General features: G+C 40.2%; 1 protein-coding gene across 1 annotated transcript in view; it reads right to left on the bottom strand.

Moving 5' to 3' along the window:
- Nucleotides 1-12,162, bottom strand: part of STK32B (serine/threonine kinase 32B) — a 151,553-nt gene that overhangs the window by 101,025 nt on the left and 38,366 nt on the right. The window contains exons 2-3 of the mRNA XM_018567822.1: nt 10,921-10,976; nt 76-227 (exon numbers count right to left, since the gene is read on the bottom strand). Coding sequence (XP_018423324.1) covers nt 76-227; nt 10,921-10,976 — 208 coding nt within the window. The remainder of the gene's footprint in view (nt 1-75; nt 228-10,920; nt 10,977-12,162) is intronic.

Below are 12,162 nucleotides of genomic sequence, written 5' to 3'. Positions count from 1 at the left end.
ATGTTAGAGGTTTGTAGGAAGAGGGTTGGACAGCAGAGAGTGTAATTGTTAATTTAAAAAAAAATCTTAACATACCATAAATTTACCAGAAAGGGATGTTCAAGGCACTGCATTATCTGTAGTTCTCTGAAAACATTTCTCACTTCATCCCTTTCAACACATTTCTGTTTGTTCATGTATTTCATGGCATACATCTTCTTTGAGTCTCGCTTCTGGACAATGCAAACCTGCAAGACACAATGTCAATAGGTCATGTGCAAAGGTATCAATTTTCCTGTGGTAATTCACTCATTGAAGTGACAGGCCTCCCATTATTTTTTCAGTTGGGGATTTTATGTACCATATAAATGCAATTTTCTAGGTGTTTTAAGTAATCAAGACATTATAATTTACCGAAGCTATAATTTTAACTCTAAGTCAGCAAACCTGTATACATTTCAAATTCCCAGTAAGCATAATGGATTTATTTTTTTCATTTATAATTTCCTTGATTGAATGTTTGAAAAGTACATTGGTTCAATGCGCAAATGTAAAAAAGACTCTTTCTCTAGTTTACCTGTAGATTTATCCAGTGCCCTGTTAACCCTCTAGATCAGGGGTGCCTACAATTTTTTGTGTTGAGATCTACTTTTCAAAAGACGAGTTACATGAGATCTACCAACGAAAAAAAACCTCCCTCGCTCTCTCTCTCTCTCCTGGCTTTCTCTCCTCGCTCTCCTGGCTGTCTCTCCTTGCTCTCTCTTCTGGCTGTGTCTCCTCGCTCTCTCTCCTGGCTGTCTCTCCTCGCTCTCCTGGCTGTCATTCCTCATTTTCTCTTCTGGCTGTCTCTCTTCGCTCTCTTGGCTGTCTCTCCTTGCTCTCTCCCCTGGCTGTCTCTCCTCTCTCTCTTTCCTGGCTGTCTCTCCCTGCTCTCTCTCCCCTAGCTGTCTTTCCTCTCTCTCTCCTGTCTGTCTCTCCCCGCTCTCTCTCCTGGCTCACCTTGCTGTATTTTTCAAACAGTGTAGTCCAACAGGCTGTGTAAACTAATATTCTTTGATGTAATACATAGCACTTCAACCACCAGTATCCACCAGAAAGGTGTCAGGGAGCTTGGCTCAGCAGACTCAGGCTAATAAGTAATCATGTGTGCACAGCTAAATAAATATACCAAAATGGAATAAAGGGGGTCACCATTCACACCCTTCGTGATCTACCAGCATCAGCTTTGAGAGCTACTGGTAGATCATGATCTACCTAATGGGCACTCCTGCTCTAGATAATTAAAACAAAAAAGCTATACTGTATATCAGGCAGTTTACAGCCATTTGTACTTTTCACTCACTTTAACTGATCAATCTGAGCAAAGGTGAACAAATTAATCAAAAGGCTCCCAACTTTTGCTAAGTACAGAAATATAATAGGTAGACAGAGCCAAACTGATACATAAACAGATCAATGAAGAAGAACCGTAGTCTTTGTGATGCCCAGAACTTTCTCATTATCCATAATCCAGGCGGTGGATCTACATATTCTTAACAAGCAGTAAATGGCTTTTAAAACAATTTCTCACTTATGCCTGTAGCCAGGGCCAGATTTACTCTCTGCTGCCCCAAGGCCAGGTTCCTCAATGTGCTCCTCTACCCGCCAAACCCCAATGGAGAATGGTAGACCTGCAGGCTGCATACAAATGATCTCAGTTACATTGCCGATATCACTTGTACAAAACAAGAGGCGGCTTCCCCGCTGAACATTTAGCTCTGCTTGCCCGAAACAGGGCTAAATATAGAAAACAACTACCCGCTCGGCGCCCAGAACTGCAAGTTCCAGGCGTCGGGAGATAGGAATTCCAGACCCCTGCTGCCCCTCTACTCACTGCTGCCCCGAGGCCTGGGCCTGGGTTGGCCTTGTGGGAAATCCAGCCCGGCCTGTAGCTGTAAAATTTGAAGATGAATTACTCCACAGGGCCCGTGTTAAGTAATGCATCTTTAAATTTTACAGCAGAACGTACTTTTGATTTAAATTCAGCAGTGTAGTTTAACTAAAGAAATAAAAAGCAATTTGCCGTTTGGCTTTCTTTGAATCTGAATATATCTGTGACTTTTAGTTTTGTCTGTAATGCTATCCACTAGCAATGACATTAAAACATACCTATTTGCTAATGTTTGATATTTCTGTGATTTAACTACAGCTCAACAGACCTTTAACAGCTGCACTCTGAGTTACTCACAGCTGCAGTTACCCATATATTTACAGCTGCAGATTATATTCTTTATTTAGCTTTTATCTTCATTGCACAAAATCCACCAAGGAATTCTGCACTCAGTTATCTTAACTGTACAGAAATAGGATAGAACAGCTTTAAAGTAAACTTTGTTTACCGCTGTAACGTTGAAGCAGACAGCAAGTGCCTTCATTAGCCAGAAAAATCTATTCTGTCCACCTTTTTTCGATTAAGTTTCACTTATTTTTATTTACATTTAATAGGCCTGACTTCTTGGCAAAGTTTTGGCAACTGATATTCTACTGTACGGTAAGAGTGCCCTTACTGGCCACTGAAAGAAGCTCAGTAGAGCTCCAAATTTTAAAGATACAAAAATGCAACATACAACAAATATGCAGGCTATAGGATATCTGTGCTTTTCATTGTTCTTATTCAAGATAAACAAATTATTTTCAGCAAAGCAAAAATCTTAACACAAAATTGGCTTCTCACCAAATTAAAAAAACATCAACAAAACTCATTTTCTTCACTGCAGCACAAGTCAGCTGACCCCAATGCTCTCCAGTGAGCTGGTGTTATATACCTTCAATACACCTCCAACTCCCCCAACTATCTGTTCACATAACGCTCTCCAGTAATCTGCCAGGACCCCCTTTCTCCCTATTTACACCTTGTTCACCTATCTGCTTACACAATACTTTCAACTGACTAGTAGGACCTACCTTTAATGCACTTCTATTACCATGTTTCCCCGAAAATAAAACAGTGTCTTATATTTTTTTTTCCACGAAAAAAGACACTAGGTCTTATTTTCGGGGGATGTCTTATGTCGTCTAGGTCTTACTTTCTGGGTAGGTCTTACTTTCGGGGAAACACGGTAGTGGTAGATATACCTGCTGTCACAATGTCCGGCAATCCATGCCAGATTTTCATGTGGATCCCTGGTGCTTGGCTGTCAGCCTATGTGATTCCACAGGGCTGCAGACAATTTGCGCACCTCTTCCCCTACTTAGCACTCTCTCACTTGTTGCTTTTCGTTAGAGCAACAAGTTTTCTTTCTTGTGTCGGACCCCTGGTGTTTCCCGTGAGCTCCTGTGCTAGTTTTCCCCTTTTGGATCCCTGTTTTGTGCGGATTCTCCTGTGTCTGAGATGTCACTGTTGACATTTCCCCCTTTGCTCGTGACCTCCCTGTTGGCATTTCCCCGTTTGCTTGTGACTTCCCGGTGGGCTTTTCCCCCTTCACTCGTGATCTCTCTGTCTTGAAATTTCCCATTTGCTCATGATCTCCTTGTTGGCTATTCCCCCTTTGCTTGGTTCTTGTGTACCCATGTGTTGTAGTTCCTGTGTGCTGGTATCCTACCTTGTTTGTATGCTTTCCCCCGCCATCTCTGTACTTTCTTCTGTGTGCCTGTACTTAGCACCTTCCCCTGTGCTGATATCTTTGCCCTAGTCTCTGGCCTATTCACGTTTCCAATTTGTGCTGTGATTCTCTGTGCGATCCTGCTGTTCTGCTGTGGATGGCTATCCTCCCCTATGTGACCCCCTGCACTTGCCCTTACATGTGCCTGTTCCCTTGTGTGGCTGCTTGTTCCTCGCAGCCTCACTCTTCAGTGTATCCCGGATACCTCTGTTTGTGGTTTGCCTCCTTTTCTTGCTTCCTGTGGGTATATTGCTCTGCACTATAGTGCACCTACCTCCTTCTTCCTGTGCTTTAATGTTGCCTGTTGTGGGTTCCATTCTGTTACCTGCTCCCTGTGTCACGCATGTTCCCTGCATCTTCCATTTAAGTCCTCTTTTGTACCTTGTATCCTGGTTGCTCCCTGTGTCTTGTCCAGTGTGCTGTGGTCCCTGAGTACCCGCCGGCACTGTGCCTGCACGGGTGTGTCAGAGAGCCGCAACCTAGGAGCTGCACCGCAGCTCAACATCCACACCATCAGTGGCTCTGGTGAAGACCAGGCAGCTCCTTAGATCCTGCAACTCTGGCACACCTGTGTCTGTTGTGCATTCACACGGTCCCTGCATCTTCAGAGACCTATCCCTGCACATTCCCAACTTTGTCACAATATACTGCTCCACAAGACCCAGGGTTTACTATTCCTGGTGCTCCAGTTCCCATAATTGTGATAGCTGCATTTCAGAGACCTATCCCTGCCCATTGCCAACTTTGTCACAATATACTGCTCCACAAGACCCAGGGTTTACTATTCCTGGTGCTCCAGTTCCCATAATTGTGATAGCTGCATTTCAGAGACCTATCCCTGCCCATTGCCAACTTTGTCACAATATACTGCTCCACAAGACCCAGGGTTTACTATTCCTGGTGCTCCAGTTCCCATAATTGTGACACCTGCATTTCAGAGCACCATCTCTTTTTAAAAAAAATTTCCTTAGTGTTTCTAACCATGATGAAGAATGCATTTTAGACCCCTGAAATCACTGTGACTTGTAACTAATAAAGCAGAAAATTTTAGTCTAAAGATCCTTTTATCCTCATTCACAAAACTAAGGGGAAACTTCAAATTCTCTTTGCGAAGTGAACAACCTATTTGCCCCATCAACCCCATTAAGTGAGAATAACCTCCCCAACATAACCCTTAAACACTCTGCTTTTGAAAATGTTTTAATATACTGAAGGCGGCCTATTTGCCTTTAGTAAATCAACCCCATTAAGTTGGAAGAACCTCCCAAATATAACCTTTAGACACTCCACTTGAAAATGTTTTGATATTGCCTGTGTCCCCATTGAAGTGATTTTGCCCACTTCCAGTCTGAGTGACAGTGCAGGAAATGAGGGTAAATATCTCCAATGACTACACAAACCATCAATATTAATAGGACAAAGTTTCTAACCTTCCACTAAAACTAAATTAAAATAACTACAAAAAACACAGTTGGCTAGAGCTGTTCTATAAATAATTATGTTGACTTGCCAGGGTTGTGCTATTAAAGAAATTACATTCAATCAATGGCCACCCTGTGATTACTACACCTAATACTAAATGTCACCCCGCTTATAGTTGATTGATGCAAATACATTTTAATTAATTTTGCTGTTTTACATCACTTGAGCACAAAATGAAATGAAGCAATTTGTTGGTCTTTCTGTAGAATGTAACATGAATGAAATTGTCTCACTAGGTGTAAATCACAAACGTCCTGTTTTGATTTAGCAGTCTGACTTCCCACTGGCATATAATTAAATCTGTTCCCATCCCTCCCACAGTTTCAATCCTACTGCCCTGCAAGTACAGTACTTACTGAATTCCTGATGAGCATTCTTATCAATGTAGAGGTGTGAGGAATAAACATGCTTTTTTCTCAGCCATACCTTCAGCTTTACCTCAATGAGAGGAGAGAAAGAGGAACAGGAGAAGTCGGACCCTTTGCATTTCAGAGCAAACAGAGAATGAACTTTAGTAGGAAAATCTGATTAGGGAAGCAGTAGCTCTCCTGACTGGTGTGATATTAAATTGCGAAGTGACGCATTACTCGGTGTTAAAGCAATGCATCACCATGCTTCAGCAGAGCCACCTCCTGCAATCTTTTTTTTTTGTCAAATCACTTTTTATTGATTTTCAATAGTTTTTTGAAAGCAGACAAAGTATACAATAGTTTGAACAATGTGTTACAACACAGTAATGTAAAGTAGAGGTGTACAACATTCAATGTTGCATTTATAACTAGTAATATTTATAGTTTACATCCTCCTGCAATCTTACTTACCTGTATCCTTGTGCTTGTTTGTTCCTCTATGCCAGCCTCCAGCCTTTGTGTCATGCCAGTGATCCCTGTGACTCGAGAGCACCTTGAACCTCTTGTGTGACCCCTGTGACTCCAGAGCACCCTTATCACTCTGTTTGAACCATGTGACTCCAGAGCACTCTGTATGACCCCTGACTGCAGCGCACCAAGTATCCTGTGTGACCCCTATGATTCTAATGTATCTTGAGCATCCATGTCCCCGTGACCCCAGTACACCTTCACCATCCTGTGTCATCTGGTGACCACTGCACCCTGAGCATCCTGTATCATCATTTGACCCAGGAGCATTCTGTGTCATCTTGTGACCCCAGTGCACCCTGTACACCTCTGTGACAACTATGTCTCCACACAGTCTCTGGCATGCTCCGCAGTTGTCTGAGCCTGTAATGCTCCATTGTCAGTACTTTCTGCTGCCTCTCTACCCTCAAGAATGCTTCTGCAATCACCCAAACTGTCCTCTAAGTGGATACAGACCACTGTCTGTAATGGTTCTAATGATTCCCTGCTCTATCCAAAATAAAAGAAAACCATTTTGGCTATAGTGAACATGTATATTCCCTAAATTGGGCAAAATAATTTTTTTCTCACTATATAAAGAACAAAGTAGATGCATATACTTTCTGACTGCTCCTCTGCTGCTATCTTACTCTGTGGCCTTCCAGGGAAATACTCGCTACCTTTGGATTTTCAGGGAGACAGGATAAACCTGTTGCCCCTCCTAGAGGCCCTACCATTGTCCTGGGTAAGTGTGAACTGATGAACAAGCCGAAACTTACACTTAAACTTACAGTGGGCCAGTGGTGGACTGGGCAAGTGAGCAAGAAGACTGTAAGTACACGTACCTTATGTTGCATACAGTATAAAAATAAAACAGTTACTTTGCTCAGTATGGACAAAGGACAGGTTCACTTTAAATGTTGCAGACCAAAGGCTAAGTGACAATGTTGTTTTAAAACAGCAAAGCAAAAAATAGAACATTTCTCAGATACTCTATGTCTTAAAAGTAAAAATCAAACTTTACTGGAGTTTATACTGCATTTATTCTTGGAATGGTTCTGAAAAGTTAAGCATGCGCTGAATAGGACTTTCCTTGCCTATTTCTACAGTATATTGGTTAGACATAAATAACCCAGAACCATGAATTCATTTTAGATTGTTTTTCTCTCTATTTAAGGAAGCTCTGAGCCATAGGCACTAACCTAGGATGGCTGATTTGTAAATCACAGAATAAAACCAAAATACAACATAGACTTTTTTTTCTTTAAAATTCTTTTAAGCCATGTACTATTTCTGATTGCATACATGATAGGAGGGATGGTAAACTATATTTAGATTATTTAGTATATTATTTTGAAGCACAGCTGGATATTTTACACAGTGATTTCTTCTTTCGACTGGGGTCACTGCTCTTGTAGACCTGCAGGCTGTTAAGTATGTAATATAATCGCTAAGTGGATGAGAAGTCTCATCATTTTCCTGCTGTTAAAGTACTCAACAATCCCCCCTGTGTTTATCAGTTAAAATTTCCTTTACATTAATATTTAAAAGCTATGTGACTCACATTACCCAACCCCCCTTCCCCAAAGAAGAGGAAGAGGCAGTGAAGTTAGCTGGTTTCTGGAGAGATTTGTGGAAAACATTGGGGACCATGAGGGAACACACTAGTAACTCAGGTCTATGACCAGGGCCGAATTAAGAGCATCATGGGTTTGGTGCTGAGCACCCCCCAAGCACTCAGCATTGTCGTTCAGGCGGCCGCCTAATAAGGCTGATTAGAGAGCTGCCGGAGCCCTGGGCAAGTACAAGGATTTTTGCCTTGCACAGGCGAAGGTGTCAAACTTCCCTTGTTTGATAGGCTATTTTCCATTGGGGCCCTTCGTTGTCTCTATGCTAATTAAGAGGTCTGTCCACTTGAAATCTCAGAGATCTGATTAAAGAGATTCTCAGTTATGGATGAGGGGTATTTATTTGTAATTGGTATCTTATTGAGCAGGTCAAGGCATGTTTGCAAAAAAAAAAAAAGCTGCAGAAGATGTGACCAGATAAATAACACATATTTAAAGAATTTCTAGTGTGTAGTAAACCCCCACCCCAACAACTCCTGCCTATCCTTTAACTGCCCCTGACCCAGTGAGATACCGGCAATGCAGTTTGTGGGCACCCCAAAGCCACTTCTCAAAATCTTCCCAGCTAGGCTCTGCATTCTTCCTTTAATCCTAAACGTACGAAAGTACAATTATCCTTTAAGCCTTCAGCTTTAAGCCATGCTTTCATAAATTTCCACATTACCTCCTAACCCCCACCCATGTGTGCTGACTCATGCATATGCTAACAACAAGACTGGTTTTGATTTTGACGGCTGATGTCCGGATGTGTAAGAAAGAACCAACTAGAGCAATTACTGCTTAAATGATAGTAAAAGAAGAAGATGGTCCAGCACTTCACCAATCATCTAATAAAATGCAGAGTATTTGAAGATTGCACATAAAAGGTAAGCTGTGACCTTTTTGGACTTTGTATTTCACTTAACACTTTTACAACTTTCGACCGTGATTGTGGATTGAAACCATGTAACTACTTGTAACTATTTCTTTATAGTTTTAGTATTAGAGTTTGTTACTGCAGGTCACATTGTTGTTTTGTGGTCTTCTCTGTAACTTTAGCTGCTGTGGTTTTAATAAAGATTATTTTCTATGTAACCCCTGGTTAACTCTAGTTAATCCTAATTGCTCCAAATGAACTTAATCCCATCAGTTTAGGTTTATTTTCACAGTTTTTTTGTCAAAACACTGTTTTTTTAAACAATAGTTATATTTCATTTTTAAATATCTACAGAGCTTTTTTCACCACAGTGGTACCTACCCCAACTCCTGGAGCATAAAGGCCAAGATGAGTTTCCACTCCCTGACAGGGTCCATTAAGGACACTACTTTTAATAACTTTATTTTTGAAAAAAGAGCATGGATACAACATAGCAAAGGGAACGTAAAATACAAAATACAATTAGAATATGCATGGAAAATGCAATATCTGCATAATGATAGGTCACGAAAATAATAGCATGATATAATATTGTATAAAAACCATCAGGGCCCAATGCATAGGAATCTTGTATCCAAAATAATAGAGAAATTGGAATAAAAAGAAAAACATAAAATTGTTAACAACAAAGTTATTACATGGAAACACAAAATGATACATCTAGAAAAAAGAGGGGGGAATGTCCAATTCAAGGAAGCTCAATGAGAATGAGAAGGGAGATTATTATTATTATTATAATATAGGATTTATATAGCGCTTTACAATATAAGGAAGACATTACAATCACAATACAATTCAAGACAAGATGGTAAGGAGAACCCAGCCCCTGAGGGCTTACAATTGAAAAGGGAGGGAGAAGTGATACATGAGGAGGTAGCTGTGTGGGGATGAATTGTTTGAGAACATGATGGTTCAGTGGTTAGTAATGGGAAGGAAAAAAAAAAAGGGGAGAGAATGAATGAAAGTAAACAAAAAAACAGCAAAGAGTGGCTGCGCCCACTGCTTCTACTATGGGAGTTGTTTCCCCTGCTTGATACATATGTTTATATGTCTGAAAACTTGACAAATAAAAGAATAAAAAAAAAAAACAGCAAAGAAAAAAACAACAGGATGCCTCACAGATCGCTAATCAAAAAAGGTAATGTGCCGCCACCGGGTCTAATGGATGAAAGAATGAAACCCTGCTACCAGAAAAAGTAGGGAGAATCTAATTTCACATACACTGTACTGTCTATAATAGAGCCAAGAGGTCCAGCACATGTTGTATTGCTTTATCCAGTCTATTGAGATAGCTCTAGCTTCTTCCATTTTGGAAACCTTATCAACACTACTCCTCCATTCTGCAAAAGAAGGGGCAACACTCTATTTCCAATGTAAGGGGATCAGTATTTTCACCACATAGATAAATGGTCCCTATTGTTACAACTCAGAAGAAAGTCTCTGAGTTAAAGTTAAGACCAAAATGTGAGTGGACCTCTGAAATCTAGATCTGATTTAGGTTAGGATAGTACCGTTAATGAAGAAATCTTTAACTACTAGGGGGGAAGAGAAATCCCAACCTGTCAGAAAGTTGGAGTGCAGCCCAGGGCCAAAGGCTGGATTAACTAAAATAGGGAACTGAGTGAGGTAGTCAAGGTACCAAGCCTTTATATCTTATAAAACTCAGCGACCGTGGCAAAATGTAGCGGGGAGACTCCTCACAACACCGAAGGGAGCCTATCAGAGGTCCATAAAGTGGAAGTTAGGTGGTGGTTTATAATTTAACTTTTTAGTCTGACCCAATCCTTATTGGAGGCATTACATTTTCCTCTTTTTTGATCATGTGGCCTCATCATGAGATGAGGTCACATGATTGCATTCGCTCAACTCTGCTCTGCACAGCCAGGGGCAGAAGATGAGAAAAAGCAGCAAAAAACTTTGCCCCACCCACATACAGTAGTGTAGAGGAGAAGAAAATCAATCATGTAACCTGGTTAATAACCTATAAAAAATATAAATTTCTGTTACTTTTGTTGCTGTGATTATAGTGTAATTGTTTACTGTTAGTCTCCGTAAGCTTTATGCCTATTGTGATGTAGAAGGGCTTACATACACTTTAATCTTTTTAATCTTTCTTGTTTTATTAATGTTGTATTAATCATTTGAAAGATAGGCCTTACAAACATTGAAAAGAAGATGAAAATGTAACATTGACAAAACCTTTCTAATTATGCAAGGGGAAAATAAAAAAAAACAAGACAAAAATGACAAAGACAAGAGCTTATTATCTTTCATTAACTCTGCCAATTGCCAGGTATTAATGTTGATTAGCTAACATCATTAGCTTGCTGAATAAACCTCAAAATAAAATAAGTAACCTGTTCACCGAGTTAGTAATTAAAATGCAACAAAATCTCAATTTATAATCGTGTTCTTACCTTGCCAAAACTCCCTTTTCCGATAGCACGTAATATTTGAAAATGGTCAAAATCAACTGAAAGAGAAATGATCAAAAATATCAGGTCTAGAAAAATTCGGCTATATACCAATTATACAAGCATTTTATATTATACAAGTTCTTAAATAATGAAGAAGTACTAGAAAAGGGAACATAAAGCATATGTAGAAGGAATTCTATTTAATGCAATGCATGCAGGATTACTTACAATACAAGGGCAAATAGCAGTATATAAAATGTATTAACTGTACCAATCGATCAGTTACCATCCTTTATCATTCTAACTATTCTTAACACCTTCCCACTGGCATAATGCATATATGCATCACCCCACCTTGTTTTTCTTAAAGCCAACTGTGTATCACCCAGCCCACTGTTCTAGTTCACTAGTGTGCTCCTAACACATTGACTGAGCTTCACCAATGGCTCCTGGTCAATGTCTCTAAACCGGAGAAGCAGGATCAATTTGACAGCTAATCACAATGATCACACAATCATGAAGTCCACCTCCAACTCCTGGAATAAAGATCCCCTCGGAGGGCTATCCGGAGTCGGTGGCAAGGGGTTAAAAAGGAACTGAACTCTGGAAGCTATGTCCAAAAAAAGGCAAGAAGGGAGCATGGGATTAGTCGACAATAATGCCTGTGGTCTTTCTGCGACTGATCATTACTGCATTAAAGACTTGCCATGCCTTGTTCTGCACTGTCTTTGGGTTGAGGTGGCCATCTTGGTAGATGTAGGATTTTGCTTCCTCATGTCAGAACCTCCAGCAAGGAGACCTATCAGATTTCATCTTTCATTATTTAGAAAAGTTACATTAAAACTATGATTGGTTGCCATAAGACACCACACCAGTGCTGTCCCAGTTATTTTCCCTCCAATTCTTATAAATGACCCCTTAAGATACCGGTGCAGTCTTCATATAACAATACAGACTATCGTAGGCTTGTAGTACCGTACTTAAAGCAGTGAACCGTAATGGACAACTGATGCATTCAGACATATGTATGAATTCTAGTGACCAATCTACTTTAAGACCTTGCTAAAAGCAGACAAAAACCAAAGAAATATAAAAAGAGTTTATTAATAACATGTTACCAGATTTAATTGTTTTGTATCTTAGATTAGTGCAGCACATTTTAATTGAATTATAGTATAATTAGCAAAATATGACTGCTTGCCTCATGGCAATCTCCTCCCTTGTGCTCTCTCTGCAAACTTT

Source organism: Nanorana parkeri, unplaced genomic scaffold (assembly GCF_000935625.1).
Source record: "Nanorana parkeri isolate BGI_ZX_2015 unplaced genomic scaffold, ASM93562v1 scaffold1099, whole genome shotgun sequence".
Lineage (NCBI taxonomy): Eukaryota > Metazoa > Chordata > Amphibia > Anura > Dicroglossidae > Nanorana > Nanorana parkeri.
This window is presented reverse-complemented; position numbering and strand designations above follow the sequence as displayed.